The following is a 20240-nucleotide window of genomic DNA, read 5'->3' on the forward strand; positions in this document are numbered from 1 at the left end:
CTTATAAACTTGTGCCTAAATCATGTGTAGCGTTGTCCAAAATCTACATTTTTCAGATACTAGAAAGCTCTCATTGTATTTCTTAATGTTTCTACATACTGTGAGAATGTCCTCATGTTAGTGATTTCATTCCTCTCTGTTTCAGGTTCAAAAGCTACAGGCCATTCTCAAGCCAATGATGCTGAGAAGACTGAAAGAGGATGTTGAAAAAAACCTGGCACCCAAACAGGAAACTATTATTGAAGTAGAGCTGACCAACATCCAGAAGAAATACTACCGGGCTATTTTGGAGAAAAATTTCTCCTTTCTTTCCAAAGGGGCAGGTCACACTAACATGCCTAATCTACTCAACACAATGATGGAGTTGCGCAAATGCTGCAACCATCCCTATCTCATCAATGGTGAGGAAATTTCTGGAAAATACCTGCCATTCTTTTTTTCTTTTTTAAAGAAAAACTGATATACCCTTCAAATGGAGAGCAAGACAAGACTGAGTTTAGCATAGTACTTAAGAGTGTGGGTTTTAGCTCTGGCTGGTTTGACTCAGTGGATAGAGTGTCAGCCTGTGGACTGATGGGTCCTAGGTTCGATTCTGATTAAGGGCACATGTCTGGGTTGCGGGCTCGATCCCCAGTGGGGGGCGTGTGGGAGGCGGCTGATAAATGGTTCTCTCTCATCATTGTTGTTTCTATCTCTCTCTCCCTCTCCCTCTCTGAAATCAATAAAAATATATTAAAAAAAGAGTGTGGGTTTTAAAGCCAAACAGTCTGGATTTCACTTTTTTAAAGACATTTTTATTGTGTTTTTTTTGTTTTTAGAGAGAGAGGAAGGAAAAGGGAGAGAGATAGAAACATCGATGAGAGAGAACATCAATTGGCTGCCTCCTGCATGCCTCTTACCGGGGATCCCGTCCACAGCCCAGGCATGTGCCCGGACAGGGAATCGAACTATCGACCTCTTGATGGGTTGACGCTCAGTACCTGAGCCACACCACCAGCTGGGCAGTACCTTCCATTTCTATATTTCATGTTTTACTTTCTAAATTATATTCCCTAGGAACAATTGGTGCATTGACTGATTCAGCCTAATTTGGGAGTGGAGGGGAGGGAGTTTTCCTTTTGAAACAATTCTTATGTGAAATATCTTTTTTTTAATCTTTATTGTTGACAGTATTACAGATGTACCCTGTTTTTCCCCCATTAATCCCCTTCACTCCATTCCCATTATGTGAAATATCTTTCTCTATTTTTTCTACCTGCTTGATCCTACATAAACCTCTAAAATTAATTAGGATTTGCTGTTTTGAATTTCATGAATAATCATTCAAGTCATTCTGTTCTCTGGTTAATGTCATTATTGCTACTCCATTTTGCTGTTTTTGTTTTCGATGCAAGTAGGGTGGTAATAGTGTTTTGAATGTCTTTGTCCACACATTAACATATTTTTTACCCAATTAATAATTTTAAGCCTTACTTGGAATATTTTAATACAGTTGAAGATGATTAGAATTTCAGGAGTGCTGAAATTCTGTCTGTGTGATATGTTGATCTCAAGTCAGATTACTCTTTTCTCCTTTATCTCAGTTAAATAAACTATAGCCTTAGTATGTTTTTCTGGACCTTGCCATCAAGTTTGATTTTTCTTTTGACAGGTGCAGAAGAAAAAATCCTAACAGAATTTCGAGAAGCTTGCCATATTATACCTCATGACTTCCACTTGCAGGCCATGGTCCGTTCAGCTGGCAAATTGGTTCTTATTGACAAATTACTTCCAAAACTTAAAGCTGGTGGCCATAAGGTTCTGATCTTCTCCCAGATGGTACGCTGCCTAGATATCCTAGAGGATTATCTAATCCAGAGGAGGTGAGCAAAGAGTCATTCCTTGCCTTATGTTTACTGTATCATCATAAAGCTGCAAAAAAGTAGTAGGACCTGAGTTTAATTTGATCAGGACTGGGCTAGGAGAAGTATTTAAGACTCTGATTCTCAACTTTCTGTTCAGCTTTTAGTCAACTAGAGATGTGGAAGTACTGGTATTGACCCTACTCTGCTTTTTTAAATCTATTTTTTCTGCTTATTCAATTAAATTTTTTTTCCCTGTGACTCCCAAACAGGTACTTATATGAGCGCATTGATGGGCGAGTTAGAGGGAACCTTCGACAGGCTGCTATTGACCGCTTCAGCAAGCCTGACTCAGACCGCTTTGTCTTCTTGCTATGCACCCGGGCTGGTGGACTTGGTATTAATCTCACAGCTGCTGATACCTGCATCATCTTTGATTCAGACTGGAATCCACAAAATGACCTGCAGGTAAAAGAAATCATTGTTTTAGGGACTAACTACCTAACCTGGGAAGTTTTTCAGTGGGATCAGGGTCTCTTAGAAACTTGTACTTCGGAGAGTATGTAATTGTTTACTTAGTAAGGGTGGCAGTCTAGATCAGAGGTCAGCAAACTCTTTCTTGCAAGGACCGGATAGTAAATGTTTTAGGCTTTGTGGAACATATAGTTACTTTTTGTTTTAATGTGTTTTTATTGATTTTTAGAAAGAGGGAGGGATAGAGAGATAGAAACATCAATGAGCGAGAGACATCATTGATTGGCTGCCTCCTGCACACCCCCTGCTGGGGATTGAGCCCACAACCCATGCATATGTCCTGACCAGGAATCAAACCAGTGAACTCTTGGTTCCTGGGTCGACATTCAACCACTGAGCCACACCGGCCAGGCCAGAACACATAGCTTCTACTCTTATAACACAAAAGCAGACATAGACAATATGTAAATGGATGGGTAGGGGTATATTCCAGTAAAATTTTATTTATAGAAACAGGGTGTCCATACAGACCATAGTTTGCTGACCCCTGGTCTACATGATGGGGCAATAATTTCATCTTGAAATATACTTTTGATTTTGAGTTGATCTCATGGCTGCTTTATAGATGTGAATTGGTATTTTTAATCAGCATCCCCATCTCCCATTTTAAGTTATCTTTCCCCTTTCTTCCATTTTTTATATCCAGGCCCAGGCACGATGTCATCGAATTGGGCAGAGCAAAGCTGTGAAGGTGTACCGTCTCATCACTCGGAATTCTTATGAGAGAGAAATGTTTGATAAAGCTAGCCTCAAGTTGGGATTGGATAAGGCTGTGCTGCAGTCAATGAGTGGTCGGGATGGCAACATTACTGGAGTGAGTTCTCTTGGTTTATTGATAATGTTTGTACCAGGTCATAGAGATAGAGAGACAAAAAACTATTTTTGCATTGGAATCTGACCAGCTTATTTGGATTTTCAATTTTTATTTCTTTTTTAATTTTTTTAATTTTTAGAGAGAGAGGAAGGGAGGGAGAAACATTGATGTGTGAGCAAAACATTGGCTGCCTCCTGTATGCCCCCTACCAGGAATCGAACCAGCAACCTTTATAATTCTTAAAATATAACAAACTAAAATATTATATCATTAGATAATGTTATCTTGGTAGTCTTTTCATCTTTCTGTTGGATTTTGTAGATCCAGCAATTTTCCAAGAAGGAAATTGAAGACCTCTTACGAAAAGGAGCATATGCGGCCATAATGGAGGAAGATGATGAAGGCTCTAAGTTTTGTGAAGAGGATATTGACCAGATCTTGTTAAGACGAACCACAACCATCACCATTGAGTCTGAAGGAAAGGGTTCTACCTTTGCCAAGGTATATTCTGTCTGTGCCAGAGGCTAGACAAGCAGAGATAGACACAAGAATCTCTAGGCAGGGGGGGTATATATTTAACTTTTATTAGCATTTATTTTATGCTGATTTTACTCCTGGGCCAAAAGTTTTTGTTTCTTCAGTTTCTTCTGGAATATCTTTTTCTTCTGTGCAACCTCCTCTTCTGGTTTAGGAACAGCCTGCTCTTTTTCAGTGAGGATCACCTCAGTGTGGCAAGCGGAGCTCATGTGTGGGTTAATCCACCCATGAGCTCTGTAAGTTCTGTGCTGCACCTAGGGAGTTTTGTTCACCTGGAGGTGCTCAATGACCAGAAAATATACATCTAAACCCTTAAGTTCAGCATTACTCTCTGCATTTTTAAGCATGTGCAGCAAAATTCAGTACTCTTTTTTGGCCACTGACCCTGTGTTCAACCCCACTATTTGGCCTGGACACACCTACCAACTCCAGTATTTGTAACGACAAAGGGGCACACATTGCTTCTGTAAAGTGGCATCCTTCAGATACTTGGTAGCTTTTAGGATATGTGTACCCTTGATGGCCTGGACAGTTTCACAAGTGTTCTTAAAATGAACGTGAAGATTTGAACCTCTTGGTTTGCATGATTTTGTGGGGTTTTCTGGGACAAGTGAATAGCGAACCATTTTCAGAAGTCACCTCAGGCTGCTTTTAGGACAAGCTAAATATATGTTGTAAAAGCAGTTAACTGGTTTCCCATTGCTCAGAAAAGTAGTATAGTCAACTTTACTCTGTTCTTTTGTTCCTCACCAGGCAAGCTTTGTTGCTTCTGAAAATAGAACGGATATTTCTTTGGATGACCCCAACTTTTGGCAAAAGTGGGCCAAAAAGGCTGATCTAGACATGGATCTACTCAATAGCAAGGTGAGCTGCCTTTTCCTTTAGGGAGGAAATATTACAGAAGACACAGTACTCTCGGGAATCTTCATAGCTGCTCAGTTTCTTAGATGCTGACCTTGGTTTATAATAGTGTATTATATACAAAGGCTGTTGAAAAAACTTTCTACATAGTAGGCCCCAGAAAACTTCTTAGATATCTACCACTTCATTTATTTCCTGAATCCCTGTAGATTATTTAGCATGTCCTAAAAAAATCTCTCTGTGAGTATCTGTATCTACAAACGTTACATCCAAGGCTATTTCAATCCATAATTGTCTTAATGCCTTTCTCATGATCATATCATGAAGAGTTACATCTCTTTCTATTCTCTGCATAGAATAACTTGGTGATTGACACACCTAGAGTACGAAAACAAACCCGCCACTTCAGCACTCTGAAGGATGACGACCTGGTAGAATTCTCTGATTTGGAAAGTGAAGATGACGAGCGGCCACGCTCTCGCCGGCATGACCGTCACCACACTTATGGACGCACTGACTGCTTTCGGGTGGAAAAGCACCTATTGGTATATGGGTAAGAACCCACCTTGCCATCAGAGTATGTGCATCTCCATCTTGATAGGCACCCTGTTTGCCATTCAAGTTGGAGATTTCAAATGGGACAATAGGACAAACTTTATTTATTCTGTTACCATGTTTTCCCAAGATCTTTTTTATCTCCCACCTTTTTGGGATATGTGATTCTGGGGACTGGGGAATGTTATTGAATTAGAGTCCCCAGGAATATGCTAATTAGCGCATCACAATGAGATCACTCACGGATCAGCAGGAGGGTGGGCCAGCAGGAGGGGGCAGGGCAGCAAGCTATGGTGGGGAGGAGGGTAAGGGGAGCTACAGGAGAGCAGGGCAGTGGGCAGAGAGCTACAGGAGGGTGGGGCAGTGGGGTGGAGAGCTACAGGAGGGCGTCAGCGACCTACTGGCGCACGAATTCGTGCGCAGGGCTTCTAGTATATTAATATAATTTCCTTTTTGTTCTTCTAGTTGGGGACGGTGGCGAGATATCTTATCTCATGGACGCTTTAAGCGACGTATGACTGAGCGAGATGTGGAGACGATTTGCCGGGCCATCCTCGTGTACTGTCTTTTACACTATCGTGGGGATGAAAATATCAAAGGCTTCATTTGGGACTTGATTAGCCCTGCTGAAAATGGCAAGACAAAAGAATTGCAGAATCATTCTGGTAATTACCAACTCTTTACTTTTCATCTTTCTTTAGGTTATCTAATCCTTTTCAGGTCCAAGGAGTTTTCTCAATCCAAGTCTTCAATGTTTCCCCTTCTCCAGGTCTATCTATCCCTGTGCCTCGTGGTCGCAAGGGAAAAAAGGTAAAGTCACAAAGCACTTTTGATATCCATAAGGCAGATTGGATCCGGAAATACAACCCTGACACTCTGTTCCAAGATGAAAGTTATAAGAAACACTTGAAACATCAGTGTAACAAGTAAGGATGGAATTTGACCAAGACTAAAATGTTTTCCACCTCAGACTTTCTCTACACTATTATTGAGCCAGCTCTTCCTCTCTTCTTTGTAGGGTGCTGTTACGGGTACGAATGCTATACTATCTGAGGCAGGAGGTGATTGGAGACCAGGCAGAGAAGGTGTTAGGGGGTGCCATTGCCAGGTAAAGTTCTTCTGTAGTTTTCTTGCCATGCCTTATAGAAGAAAAGATTGTTTTATTTATTTAATTTTATATTATATTTATACTGGATAGTTAAAATCTATCTAGTAGGTCTTTAGTTCTGTATCTGATACCAGCAGAAGGAAGTAGACAGCTGCATGAGCATTTAAATTAATGGATAAAAGAAGATTCTTGTAGTACTCTCTCCAAGGATTATTATTTTAATTTCCTGCATTGCTGTACTGACTCTGCCCTCTTACACCTTTTTTTCCCCCCAAAGGAAAATGTTTACTATAAAAATTCAAGATTCACATTATGATAAATGGTAAATGAAATATCCTCTTGATAAGAGTTCAACTTTTACATTTTTTTTTTTCTATTTAATCCTGCCATCTTTTTTTCTAGTCCTCCCGCACCTTTTCCTGTCTGTGGTTACATTGGTAGATTCCCTCCTTCACAAGTTAGGATTATCATTACAAATTTTAATACACACGTTAACTTTACCAACATCTAGGTTATATTTGTAATCTTCCTTTACCTTCATTCCCAAGTATACTTTCAGTTGTCCATGTTCTTGGAAAGACATGTGGCATTTTATTTTTCAGTTTTCTGTTGATTTTTGGTGTTGTCCTCTTATACCTTTAGTGAGATTGACATATGGTTCCCAGTAGTGGATCAGCTGGAGGTTCCAACAACATGGTGGGACAGTGAGGCTGACAAGTCCCTGCTCATTGGCGTGTTTAAGCATGGTAGGTACCTTCTTTTAGTCTGTTCTTTTCCTGTTGTAGATTTATATCCACAGATAGAACATTTAGCAAAATGCTCATGACTAATAACTGACTTCTGTGATTGATCTTCAATAAACTTACGTTTGAATGGGAAACTAGTTCTTAAATATTTAGAGCTGAGTAGCTATCCCTATAAATAGATGTTTAAGAAAGACCAGATGGATAGTTAAATCCCAGTGTAGGGAGTCTTCCATCTGTTCTCTAATAATTGTTACCAATCTCTATGTTGTGGCGTCTAAGTTAAGGTTCCACAAATCAGGGGAGGTAGTATATGCTCACTATCGTTAAATGTACTTAATTTGTATGACTTTACTGTGGCTTGCTGAAAGTGTTCTATAACATCCATTTTTCTAAATGTTCAGCAGTCACTCCGAACCTTTATTAAAATAGGATGTTATAGAAGTAGAATACTTTCTACTTCTGATGTGTGTCTAAACAATAGTGTTTGAGTGAAATAAAAAGGGGGGTGTGTGAGAGAAAATACTTTCTCTTCATGTTTGCCTAATGACAAATCCTAGGCATTAAAAGCATTGAGTGCTAAATTCCAGCCCACTGACTTGGTGAATTGGAATATTATTTCTTTTTTTAAAATATTTTTCTTGCCCTGGCTGGTGTGGCTCAGTTGGTTGGGCATCTCCCCGTGCACCCAAAGATTGTTGGTTTGATTCCCTGTCAGGACACGTGCCCTGATTGTGTGATCAATCCCCAGTAGGAGGCATGCAGGAGGCAGCTGAACAATGTCTCTTCTCTTTCTCTCTCTCTCTCTCTCTCTCTCTCTCTCTCCCTCTCTCCCCCCACCCCCCACCTTCCTCTCTAAAAATCCATTTTTAATAATAAAATACTTCTGTTTACTTTTATAAAATAAAAGTAATGGCACTGATCCACATGTTTTTGAGAAGTTTAATGGGATAAGAAAAAGTGTGAGCATTTGTAACTTTGGGCTTACTTGTGAGACACATAGGTTTAAAAGAGTATAAACATCCTAAAGTGTGAGCATTCATTCATTTACCATTCATGAAAACTTCAGTCTGTTTGCAGGTATAAGTTTTTAATCCTTCATTTGAAAATGTGTGACTTTTCCCTAAATTCTTTTACTTTTTTAGTTTCCCCATCTATGTAGTAAAAATAATAGGAAGACTACCAATTAAATGGTTGTCCCTATAAATAGATGTGCCAGAAAGACCATATGAATAGTTAAATCCCAATGTAGGGAGTCTTCCATCTGTTCTCTAATAATTGTTACCAATCTGTATGTTGTGCCACCTAAGTTACATGTATAAAAATTTATTAAATTCCTATTTTTAATAACTAGTATTAAAGCTCTTTATAACTCTAAATTGCTATAGAAATATTAAATATAGTAATACTAAAGGCCCAGTGCACGAATTCATGCACAAGAGGGGTTCCTTGGCCTGGCCTGTGGGATCAGGCTGAAACCGGCTTTCTGACATCCCCCGAGGGGTCCCAGATTTTCAGAAGGCACAGGCCAGGCTGAGGGACCCCACCGGTGCATGATCGGGGCTGGGGAGGGATTCGGGAGGTTGGCCAGCGGGAGAGGGACCGCAGGAGGGCTCCAGGGTGTGTCTGGCCCGTCTCGCTCAGTCCCGATCAGCCGGACCCCAGTAGCAAGCTAACGTACTGGTCGGAGCATCTGCCCCCTGGTGATCAGTGCACATCATAGTGACTGGTTGACCAGTTGACTGTCTGCCCCCTGGTGATCAGTGCATGTCATAGCGAGCAGTTGAGCGGCCTTAGCATATCATTAGCATATTATGCTTTGATTGGTTGACCGGACACTTAGCATATTAGGCTTTTACTTTATAGGATAACTCAACAGCTGTCCAGGTTAACATTTAAACTATATTTTGCATTGTGAACAAAGGAACCCATATAATATACAAAATAAGCATATGAAATAAGCATAAAAACAAAGTGAATCCATGATTTTCTTCAATTTATGGCCCTTTTTCTTCTAGGCTATGAAAAATACAATACTATGAGGGCAGACCCAGCTTTATGTTTCCTGGAAAAGGCTGGTCGACCAGATGACAAAGCTATTGCAGCAGAACACCGAGTGTTGGATAATTTCTCTGACATAGTAGAAGGGTAAGCATTGGTGTTTAATTCTCTTAAAGTTCTGAGGCAACCCTCTAAAGGCTATTAGATAACTTGTGCTAAGAGGTAACTTTAGCCTTGACTGAACACATTGGGATTCTTAATGATGGTTATACTTATGAATGATAAATTCTTAACAAAGAGTGAGACCAGCAGAAAGGACTGCATAAACTGGCTTAAAACCATGCATTGCCTTAAGATACAACTAAGGGTGAAAATTAATATTACTCCCAATTGGCTTATTTGATGTTCTATTCCATTTTCTTTGCAATACTTTTCTGTACAGCCACAGTAGCTGAAAGGATAACTAGTCTTCTTAAAAAATAATAGCCATGTAGCTCTTCCATACCACTTATGAGGTAGAGCCTCAGGAAATTTTAGCTCTGGTTTATCATCTCTTAGTGGTGGTTGACACATAAAAGCATTACTCTGCCTGGATACATGCCTCGATGATGAATTGCCATGCTAATACTGAGCCATCAGGTGGGGCAGTGTTGCCCTACTTGGGTGCCAGTGAGTTGAACAAAACTTCTCATGTGGAGACCTGAGGGGCATGTGAGAGAGTTGGCGTAGTTCATGAATACCCACACATCTTCATGATTGAGAGGTTTCTCTTTGATGATCAAAACCTCAGGTTGCTTAGTGAAGGACCCTCAAAGGAAATTGGGCCGTTTATTCATTGCAATAATAAATTATTTAATTATTATGTCACTCTTCTGCTCAGTAGAGCAAAGTTGTAAAAATAAACAAGCATGGGTCATTCGAATGAAATAAAAGTATATAGTTGGGAAGGGGGTAGGTAATGAGTTAAACAATAAACAGGGCTATCAAGAGACAACAAGTGTGCTTGTTGGTGTTTCATTTTAAATTAAAGCAACTTACAGTGCTCTTTGTCAATTTTTCCCTGTTCTTTGTTCTTTTGGATGCTGTGCCTAACTTACTCAGAGCTTAGCACCTGGCCTGCCTTTCCTTCCAGCATGAAAAAAAAGACTATTTCATGCTGGATTGTATGTTTGGCCAGCTCTTCATCCTAGGTTCCTCTTAGTGAAAAAAGGTATGTTGCTAATAGCATTTTCTCATGCCTCTGTGTAATTTTAGGGTTGACTTTGATAAGGATTGTGAAGATCCTGAATATAAACCACTCCAGGGTCCCCCAAAGGACCAAGATGATGAGGTGAGAATTCTCATTTAAGTCTACTTTCTCTCTTACTAAATAGTTAAGTATTCTCCCATTCCTACAGTCCTGAAGTATATTGACTAATTTATAATACAAAATGAAAAGTAATTACCATTTGAGAATATGAAGTATTATAGAAAGGATTGTAATGCTTCTGGGGGAGATCAGGGATGACTTTGTGGAAGACCTAAACTGGACATTGGAAAATACTACTTTTAATAAATTCCTGAGTCCTGTTATCTTCAAGCCATTAATAAGAACTGACTTTTCAGGTTCTTCTTTCTTATTCACTTAGTTACTTCAAGTGTTTTGTGAGGGTTCCTTTCAATAGAAAATTTTCTTGATCCCTTGGTACTGTAGAAGGACACACATGAGAAAGTGATTTCAGAGTATCAACTTCTTCCCCTTTCCCTCTTCCCTCCATCCTGTGGGGTGGATCTCCTTCTCTAGGGTGATCCTTTGATGATGATGGATGAGGAGATCTCAGTAATTGATGGAGAAGAAGGTAAATGTCTAGGTCACCTAGTACAATTTGTGTGGGATGGTGCGTTTGGGGAATTATCAACTGATTCTATCCTATCCTGGGATTTCTAAGAGCTTTGCCTTTGGGTGGGTTGAATTACCAGTATTATCTGTACTGTCTTTCCTGTACTTCTTTTTCATTCTACTTTGGTTCCCCCAGCCCAGGTAACCCAACAGCCAGGCCATCTATTCTGGCCTCCAGGCTCTGCCCTGACAGCTAGGCTTCGGCGCCTAGTCACAGCCTATCAGCGTAGCTACAAGAGAGAGCAGATGAAGATAGAGGCTGCAGAACGTGGGGACCGGAGACGGCGGCGTTGTGAGGCAGCCTTCAAGCTAAAAGAAATTGCTCGGCGGGAAAAACAACAACGGTAAAATATGGCTGGGAATTTGGGCTAAACTGTAAGCTTGTCTTTACTATAGGCCCTATATTGAAAAGCATCTTTTTTTTTTTTTAATATATTTTATTGATTTTTTACAGAGAGGAAGGGAGAGAGATAGAGAGCTAGAAACATCAATGAGAGAAACATCGATCAGCCGCCTCCTGCACATCTCCTACTGGGGATGTGCCCGAAACCCAGGTACATGCCCTTGACCGGAATCGAACCCGGGACCTTTCAGTCCTCAGGCCGACGCTCTATCCACTGAGCCAAACCGGTTTCGGCTGAAAAGCATCTTAAGAAGAAATTATTTGAAATTCTCTAAAGAGGGACCATCTTCTTTGCCCTTAATTGTTACACTTCTTTGACATAAACTTCACTTTCTGCATAATTATAACTCCCAGGAAGATCTCCTGTATGGACATTCTCATTATTTGCCCACATCATTTTTCCCTTTAGCTTGCTAATTATTAAATTCTCACATGTTACAGAGTACCTCTTAACTACCTCTTCTGCTATCTTCTGGGCCTTTATTTTCCCCCTAATTTCAATTTTTGTGTATTCAGATTCTCTAAGCCACACTAAGAAGTAACCAGTTTCCCTATATTCTTCTGATCACTGTTGTCTGACTCCTCTTCCCTTTGTAGGTGGACAAGGCGTGAACAAACTGATTTCTATCGAGTAGTGTCTACCTTTGGTGTGGAGTATGACCCTGACACCATGCAATTCCATTGGGATCGCTTCCGCACTTTTGCTCGACTAGACAAGAAAACAGACGAAAGCCTTACCAAGTATTTCCATGGCTTTGTGGCCATGTGCCGCCAAGTGTGCCGTCTTCCCCCAGCAGCTGGAGATGGTATGCGAAACTAGAGATTTTTGGATGAGTGTAGGGATGGATGGTGACAGAAGCAATCGTGGCTCATTTCTCCTTCCACATTTATCTCTTGCAGAGCCTCCAGACCCTAATCTGTTTATTGAGCCCATCACTGAGGAGAGGGCCTCACGAACTCTCTACCGTATCGAATTGCTTCGGCGCTTACGGGAACAAGTTTTATGCCACCCCCTTTTAGAAGATCGACTGGCATTATGTCAGCCTCCAGGTCCTGAATTGCCCAAATGGTGGGAACCTGTTCGACATGATGGGGAGCTTCTACGAGGGGCAGCCCGTCATGGGGTGAGCCAAACAGATTGCAATATCATGCAGGACCCAGACTTCTCTTTTCTGGCTGCCCGAATGAATTATATGCAGAACCATCAAGCAGGAGCACCAGCTCCATCCCTGTCACGCTGCTCTACTCCACTGCTACACCAGCAGTATACCTCGCGCACTGCCTCACCGTTGCCCCTGCGCCCAGATGCTCCTGTTGAAAAGCCACCTGAGGAGACAGCTGCCCAGGCCCCCAGTCTGGACAGTCTAACTTTAAAGCTAGAGCATGACATGGTAGCCAGGAGCCGACCAACCCCTCAAGTCTATGAGATGCGAGTAGCCGCCTCTGATACTACCCCTCTGGTTTCCCGGAGTGTCCTACCAGTCAAACTGGAAGATGAGGATGATTCAGACTCTGAGCTGGACTTGAGCAAGCTGTCACCATCATCCTCTTCTTCCTCATCCTCATCCAGCTCCAGCTCCAGCACTGATGAGAGTGAGGACGAGAAGGAAGAGAAGCTAAGTGAGTGCATGTGACAGGCTGTTAACCTTCTTCCTTATTACCCCCATCTCTGCTCTTCCCTTTCTTTTCTAAATGCATCTTCTGAAAGAGATTCAGATTTTGATTTGATAGAATATCCAGAGATCTGCTATTCTCCGAGTCTTTATTTAAAAGTCTATATAATGCCATTCCTATATAATCTTATTCTTTCATCTTTGCTCATACATTCTGTATGATCTCTAGCTGCTGACAGGTCCCACTCAAAGCTCTATGATGAAGAGAGTCTCCTGTCCCTCACTATGTCTCAAGATGGATTCCCAAATGATGATGGAGAACAGATGACCCCTGAGCTTCTGCTGCTACAAGAAAGACAAAGAGCCTCTGAGTGGCCCAAGGTAATAGCCTCATTCCTGGACATGTAGAGTCTAGAAATATAGTGTAACATACAAGAAACAAGGAACAGATGGTTCTGATTTTCTTTGATTGTGTTTAGTGCTACATGTTTTTTTATAAAACTCTTCTCAGTTGACTAAGGATTCTGATACTATTACCTCCCTCCTTTCTGCCTTATGATTGTACCCATCTTGATAATGATGGCATTGTGATTTCACAAGATCACATAGCTAATACTCAGGCCCTAAAACCGGTGTTGACTTCTTTTTCCTCCACTCAGGATCGTGTCCTGATCAACCGTATTGACCTCGTCTGCCAGGCTGTACTCTCAGGGAAGTGGCCTTCTAGCCGCCGAAGTCAGGAAATGCTAACAGGAGGAATTTTGGGGCCAGGCAACCACTTGCTAGACAGTCCTTCATTGACTCCAGGAGAATATGGTGACTCTCCAGTCCCCACACCACGAAGTAGCAGTGCAGCTTCCATGGCAGAGGAGGAAGTGTCCGCAGTCACCACAGCAGCAGCTCAGTTCACCAAACTTCGCCGAGGCATGGATGAGAAGGAGTTTACAGTTCAGATCAAAGATGTAAGCTTATCATTTAGGTATTGGGAAGTGGGGAAGGAGGTTATAGTTCTTGCTAACTCCTTTCACTAAATTCATTTGGTTAGCTAACTTTAAAAATGAAAGGAGGAAATAAATTTTAGCTAGCCCAGCTGGTGTTGCTCAGTGGTTGATCATTGATCCATGAACCAAGAGGTCTCCAGTTCGATTCCTGGTCAGGGCACATGCTCAGGATTGCAAGCTCGATCCCCAGTAGAGGGTATGCAGGAGGCAGCCGATCAGTGATTCTCTCTCATCATTGATATTTCTATCCCTCTCTCCTTCCTCTCTGAAATCAAGCAAAAGCATATACATTTTGTTATATTTCTAGTTTCTACCCTTTGGTGCAATGGCCTTTTCACTATCATTGAGTCCAGAAGATGACTCTACCCCAGGGGTCCTCAAACTACGGCCCGCGGGCCACATGCAAATACAAATATTGTATTTGTTCCCGTTTTGTTTTTTTACTTCAAAATAAGGTATGTGCAGTGTGCATAGGTATTTGTTCATAGTTTTTTTTTTTAACTATAGTCTGGCCCTCCAACGGTCTGAGGGACAGTGAACTGGCCCCCTGTTTAAAAAGTTTGAGGACCCCTGCTCTACCCCAAGTCCCCCAAAGCTTAATCCTTATTTTAAAAACATGTGCCAATTGACATCTTGGGTTGGTGGGTTGTCTTACTAGGAGGAAGGATTGAAGCTAACATTCCAGAAGCACAAGTTGATGGCTAATGGAGTAATGGGAGATGGACATCCTCTGTTTCATAAGAAGAAGGGGAACAGAAAGAAGCTAGTTGAGGTGAGTGGTAGAGAAAGTCTTTAACAAGTTGATTAGATAAGAGCTTTTTATTCTCAGTAATGGTGAAGGCACTTGGGATTGAGGGACTAGAAGATGTGAAAGTTATTTTATGGCTACCATTGGCTCTGCTCCCCCTCCCTTCCTGCCCCAAAGAAGAGTATGTGCTCATGGGGGTGGATTCTGGGTTTGCAGCTGGAGGTGGAGTGCATGGAAGAGCCTAATCACCTTGATGTGGACCTGGAGACTCGGATCCCTGTCATCAATAAGGTGGATGGTACTTTGCTGGTGGGTGAGGATGCCCCTCGCCGGGCTGAACTGGAGATGTGGTTACAGGGTCATCCAGAGTTCGCTGTCGATCCCCGATTTCTAGCGGTGAGTGGCAGTTCCATCCAGCAGGATTTAAAATCATTCCCTTGATTTTTAGATGTGTGAGATGGAGGAAGCATGCCATATTATGTCATTGTTTCTGCATCTTTAAAATAGGTGTAGTACCTACCAGTCATCCTACCTTATAGAGTTGTAAGGATCAAAAATAAAATAATGTTAAAGCACCTGTTAAATTGCTAGGCAAGTATTTGCTATCAAATTATTATATAACCACCTAAAATTTCTGGAGAGATCTACTTCATTGCAGTTTTCCACTAAGACTAATCTGTTTATCCATGAATAAGCACTTACTGTCAAACTAGACACTAATACCTTAGTAATTACTCTAGAGCAGATTTTTACTCCTCTAGGATAACTGATGCTTTTCTATTGCAGTATATGGAGGATCGCAGAAAACAAAAGTGGCAGAGATGTAAAAAAAATAATAAGGTAGAATTGAACTGTTTGGGAATGGAACCAGTACAGACCCCCAACTCTAGGAATGGAAAAAAGGTAAGTGAGACTGAGGCATTACCGCTCTATTCCCACACTAGATGTGACTGGAGAAATTTAATGCTATTTATCTTTTTTCCAATGTGTGTCAGAGAAAACATGTCTTCACCAATAAGGAAGCCAGAGTAATTTTATTGGTATTTTTATAGTCCTGATGGCATCGTTATCTCTAGAAAAGCATAAAATTCTAAAAACTAATTTCAGCACTTTAAGCATATTAAAATACAAGAATTAGTAAGATGTGTTAGAGCATTTAAAGCCTTATCCTACTCTTCTACTAAGGGGTTTTGGGCAAATCCTTTAACCTTTTCTTTTTCCACAGCCTGCCTGAAAAGAGAGGTTTGGACCACATAATTTCTAAAAATTTTATGATTCTATATATTTTAGAAGTGATTTGGGGCTTACTAAGGAAAACAGTCATGGGGTTTGGGTTGAGAATCACTAATAATATGCCAGTAATTCAGTAGGTTATTATTTAATAATAATTATGTGTTTTATCATGGTTACAGACCTTCTGGATTAAGTACTCATATCCTTTCCACCAACATAAAACTGCAAAAGTTTCTCTTGGCTGTGTTTTTCTTATTTTGGGTAATAGTTGTATTTTTTTAAAATATATTGTTATTGATTTCAAGGAAGGAGAGAGGGACAGAAACATCATTGATGAGAGAGAGTCATCGATTGGCTGCCTTCCACATGCCGAGCCTGACTGGGAATCGAACCATGACCTCCCATTTCATAGGTTGATAACCACTGAGCCATGCTGGCCGGGCAATAGTTGTATTTTTTAAACAGATAAAAATCATGGTTTGATTTGGTAAGCATTTATAATGGATTAGCACTTTTGCATACTCACTTTATTTAATCATTACTCATTTGGTCATTTTACATCTTTTTACATGATTTCTCTTAACAAAATTGATTTCTAAATGAACAATATCTTTTGTATTTAACAAATTCTTATAACATTATTTTGCATATAATATATATTTATGAGGCTTATTTTATTTTGGTGAAAGTGTTGCATATAAATAGTTTCATATAAAATAAAGAATGTTTTCACTTTTTCTCTTAGTCTCCATGGGACCAAGTGGGTAATAGGCAAAATAGTTGATATGAGAGGCTGATGGCTAGAAGGCTGGTACCTTCTCTGTCTTGAATTTATCATTGTAGAGCAGCCTGTAAAAAAAAGACTTTTCTTCCTTTAATTCTAAAAATAGTGTTACCTCAACTACTATTGCTAATTCTTTATAGTCTATTGATAACTCTAAGAAAGAAAGAATCATAGAAAATTATGACTAGTACAGAATTCTTATATAGAATTGATCACTGTGTCTAGCACTACATACTTTATTATTGAAGTTTAGGTGCTGTTATAATATTTTAAAAGTCTTTACAAATAGAGTTTTGAGATGTTTGTAAGATAGAAAGGTATATTCTCATGTGAGATGGTAGGCTTAGATTGGGCAATGTCCAAAGACACAGATACCCATTGTCTGAATTCAGTGACTGTTTCCCTAGTATTATACATATGTCTAGCAAAGCAGAGGCATTAAGAGTAATAATTTCCAGCACCAGTGAACTTAACCAAAATTTAGTCAGAACATTTGAAAGAAGCAATTTAAAATTCAGCAGATACGTAAGTTTTTATCATTGTGAGAAATGTATTACATTTGGTGAGGAGCTAGCCACAATCTTTTTGGTGTTCTAGACTTCCAAAAGTGTAACTTGACCTCTCTTTGGTTTACCCACTCTGATCTGATGAAAGATAGTATCGTAAATATCAGTACAGTTGTGAGCACTTCACATGGTAAGATCATGTGAACAAACTGCTGTCAGTAAAGTATACTGTACAAGTATTGACTCAGTGTCTTACTCAGACACCTCATTAACCAAGGTAAGCATTTGTCAAGTAGTTGGTCAGAGTAAAAGTACAATGTACTCCTGGGGAAAAAAAGCAAAACTCTGGGCATGAGTGTCAGTATGCAATCTTTGATCTTTGCATCAGAATGCTTCAACCAACTACTTCCAGCATTTGCTCCTATAACTATTTACTTTTGTTTCATTTTTTTCCCCTTCTTTTCACTGTCTTTTTTTGTTCTTCCTCGCAGAGTCACCATGCTGAAACTGTATTCAATCGGGTTTTGCCAGGGCCTATTGCACCAGACAACAGTAAGAAGCGAGCCCGTAGGATGCGACCAGACCTTTCTAAGATGATGGCCCTGATGCAGGGTGGAGGCACTGGCTCCCTGTCTCTGCACAATACCTTCCAGCACAGCAGTAGTGGTCTGCAGTCTGTGTCATCTCTGGGCCATAGCAGTGCTGCTTCTGCATCCTTGCCTTTTATGCCGTTTGTGATGGGTGGTGCAACATCATCCCCTCATGTAGACTCCAGCACCATGCTTCATCACCACCACCACCACCCCCACCCCCACCCCCACCATCATCACCATCACCATCCAGGCCTGAGAGCCACTGGTTATCCTTCTTCACCAGCCTCTACCACCTCTGGTACTGCCTTGAGGTTGCCATCACTGCAACCTGAGGACAATGAGGACGATGAGGATGAAGATGATGATGATGATTTATCTCAGGGCTATGATAGCTCAGAAAGGGACTTCTCACTCATTGATGATCCTATGATGCCAGCCAACTCAGACTCCAGCGAAGATGCGGATGACTGAAGCCTCAGCTTGGTCCCCATTGCTTGGGTGGCTGCTGTATTTTCATTTACTCTGGCCCTTGGACTATGGAAAAATGGGAGGGGCAGGGGAGATGTGGGGAAACCCAAGACTCCCACTCGAGGAGGTGAAAGGAAAAAGAAAACTTATACCTAATTGCTTCCAAATTTGAGCGGATTGGGTGGGCAGGGGAACTCCTTAAATAATACACGACCACTTCCTCATTTCTGAGGAAGGAAAGGAGACTAGAGCAACTGAGGTGCTCACCCCTCCCTAGAAACCTCCATTAACCACAGACTATGTAGCGCTGGCCCTAGCCTCTGGCAGAGCCTGTTCCTGGCTGAACTGTGGATACAGCGGGAGGGTCAGGAACTGTTACCTTCCTTCCCTTGGCATTAATAAATTTAAGTTAATCCTTTCCCACTCTTCCCTTGTTCTACATCTGCTCAAATCCAATATAAATATTAATTTTAAGTATTGCTGTTCATGATGGGTAATTTCAACACCACTTTCCGAAAGTCCATTACTGTTCATGCAAAGTTAAGTTGGATAGGGCAGTCATTTGTACTCCATTAAAGGTTATAGATAAGTGTAGGCTGTCCAGTTTGCTAAAGGCAAGGGGATTAAGCTAAATAGTAGGCAAAATGTTCCAGATTCAAACTCCAAGTTCTGAGAAGAGATGGAAGAATTTTGGCAAGAATCACGAAACTTGTTTCAAATTAAGTAACTGCTTTAGGAAAGCCTGAAGTGGTGTCACTGAACTGCTGCTAGGAGACTGGCAAGAGTTCGTCAGGACTTTGGGCCGGGTATGGGGTTGAATCCTCTTAAGCCATTTGTTTCCTACAACCCTTCCCCTGCCATTCCAGCGCTCGGATGAAGCCTGGGCATTTCCCCCGCTTCTGTCCTTACCCCATAACTGGTGTGGTAGTTTCATTGGGAGGGTGGGCTCCCTCTCCCTGATTTGAGCTCTCCTCGTCCTCCTGGAGACCCTGACCCAGCGTCCTGACAGCGAAGATTTTTCCAGCCCTGGAGCAGCAGAGACGTTTGCTTCCCCACCATTTCTAGGAGCGGAACGTACCACTCCCACGCCAAATCCCGCTCTTTCTGCTTCCCCTTCCTTCGCCAATGGGTGGGGCCGTTCCACCCGCGCGCGGCAGCTTGCGAGGGGCGGGGCCAGCGCGTCAGGCCTCCGCCCCCTTAGCTTTCCCCAGCCGGCGCCTCGGCGAAAGCTCGGAGCTCCTGGGAACTGCGGCCCGGCGGGGAGTAAGGGCGGAGGCAGGGCGTCACGTGATGACGTCGACTAGCGTGCGGTTACTAAGTTAACAAAATCCCGCGAAAATCTAGACTTTGCACATTTTGTTGGTTTCCCCACACTTCCTTCTTCCTATTAACCTCCCGAGGGAGGATTTTTTTAAAAAAGCAAAACCCAGTGCTGTCGGGACCCGGAAGCGGAAAGGGCATCTTTGAGGTCGACACTTCCGGGTCACTGGGAGAGTGCGGGATTCCGGGGCCGAGAGCGGGTGGTGGAGCCGGGACCTCGCGTGAATCTCGGGACCCCAGGAGGAGCGGCGTCTGTGGCTATGGCTGTGACTCTGGATAAAGATGCTTATTACCGGCGAGTGAAGAGACTGTACAGCAATTGGCGGGTGAGATAGATCCCGTAATTTCCCCTAGGGAGCCCCTCTTTACATCCCATAATAACCCCGTTTCTCGGCGCCCTTTTTTCCCTTTCCTTCGAGAAATCCCGGTTTCAGTGTCGCGCCCCTTTAGTTGCTCCAGGAGCATTCACCTCAGGCGGCCCCGAGCGCTGCCCCGTAACAGGGGATCCCCCGCAGTCACCCTGCGGCCACCACCATCTTCTCCGCGTGCCGGCCCGGGTCATGCATAACAGCCACCTCTCGTAGTTTCTTCCCGCCCTAGAAGAGGCTTGCATCATCACTCCCTCCCACGCCGTGACCACGTCTGGCCGCCCCCTCCTGCAGTGTTCACACACACCCACGCACTCGCTCTGTCCTTCC

The 20240-nt window shown here is 42.0% G+C and overlaps 2 protein-coding genes and 1 non-coding gene across 13 annotated transcripts in view; all 3 read left to right on the forward strand.

The window, feature by feature from the left end:
- Nucleotides 1-18699, forward strand: part of CHD8 (chromodomain helicase DNA binding protein 8) — a 67539-nt gene extending 48840 nt beyond the window's left edge. For 5 of the 10 annotated variants that reach the window (XM_014454672.2, XM_023752854.1, XM_023752853.1 and 2 more), the window contains 23 exons: nucleotides 146-401; nucleotides 1652-1862; nucleotides 2114-2309; nucleotides 3022-3189; nucleotides 3511-3690; nucleotides 4480-4590; nucleotides 4944-5140; nucleotides 5608-5807; nucleotides 5888-6068; nucleotides 6161-6250; nucleotides 6893-6996; nucleotides 9012-9141; nucleotides 10249-10324; nucleotides 10778-10832; nucleotides 11010-11217; nucleotides 11874-12082; nucleotides 12177-12896; nucleotides 13119-13270; nucleotides 13549-13851; nucleotides 14549-14662; nucleotides 14855-15034; nucleotides 15425-15541; nucleotides 17653-18699. In XM_014454672.2, the coding sequence (XP_014310158.1) occupies nucleotides 146-401; nucleotides 1652-1862; nucleotides 2114-2309; nucleotides 3022-3189; nucleotides 3511-3690; nucleotides 4480-4590; nucleotides 4944-5140; nucleotides 5608-5807; nucleotides 5888-6068; nucleotides 6161-6250; nucleotides 6893-6996; nucleotides 9012-9141; nucleotides 10249-10324; nucleotides 10778-10832; nucleotides 11010-11217; nucleotides 11874-12082; nucleotides 12177-12896; nucleotides 13119-13270; nucleotides 13549-13851; nucleotides 14549-14662; nucleotides 14855-15034; nucleotides 15425-15541; nucleotides 17653-18225 (4731 nt within the window). In that variant the 3' untranslated portion in view covers nucleotides 18226-18699. Of the gene's footprint in view, nucleotides 1-145; nucleotides 402-1651; nucleotides 1863-2113; nucleotides 2310-3021; nucleotides 3190-3510; nucleotides 3691-4479; nucleotides 4591-4943; nucleotides 5141-5607; nucleotides 5808-5887; nucleotides 6069-6160; nucleotides 6251-6892; nucleotides 6997-9011; nucleotides 9142-10248; nucleotides 10325-10777; nucleotides 10833-11009; nucleotides 11218-11873; nucleotides 12083-12176; nucleotides 12897-13118; nucleotides 13271-13548; nucleotides 13852-14548; nucleotides 14663-14854; nucleotides 15035-15424; nucleotides 15542-17652 lie in introns of those variants that run through there. The other 5 variants (XM_006087396.3, XM_014454680.2, XM_014454675.2 and 2 more) reach the window with 4 other exon arrangements.
- On the forward strand, nucleotides 9595-9703 carry LOC111825745. Its single transcript, XR_002828936.1, has one exon. It is a non-coding gene; the product is annotated as a small nucleolar RNA U6-53/MBII-28 (small nucleolar RNA).
- A 797-nt stretch (nucleotides 18700-19496) lies between the features above and the next one.
- The window catches only part of SUPT16H (SPT16 homolog, facilitates chromatin remodeling subunit), a 44202-nt gene continuing 43458 nt past the window's right edge, over nucleotides 19497-20240 (forward strand). The window contains exon 1 of one of the 2 annotated variants that reach the window (XM_023752857.1): nucleotides 19497-19868. In XM_023752857.1, coding sequence (XP_023608625.1) covers nucleotides 19803-19868 — 66 coding nt within the window. In that variant the 5' untranslated portion in view covers nucleotides 19497-19802. The remainder of the gene's footprint in view (nucleotides 19869-20240) is intronic. The other variant, XM_006087397.3, reaches the window with a different exon arrangement.

Source organism: Myotis lucifugus, unplaced genomic scaffold (genome assembly GCF_000147115.1).
Source record: "Myotis lucifugus unplaced genomic scaffold, Myoluc2.0 scaffold_38, whole genome shotgun sequence".
Classification (NCBI taxonomy): Eukaryota; Metazoa; Chordata; class Mammalia; order Chiroptera; family Vespertilionidae; genus Myotis; species Myotis lucifugus.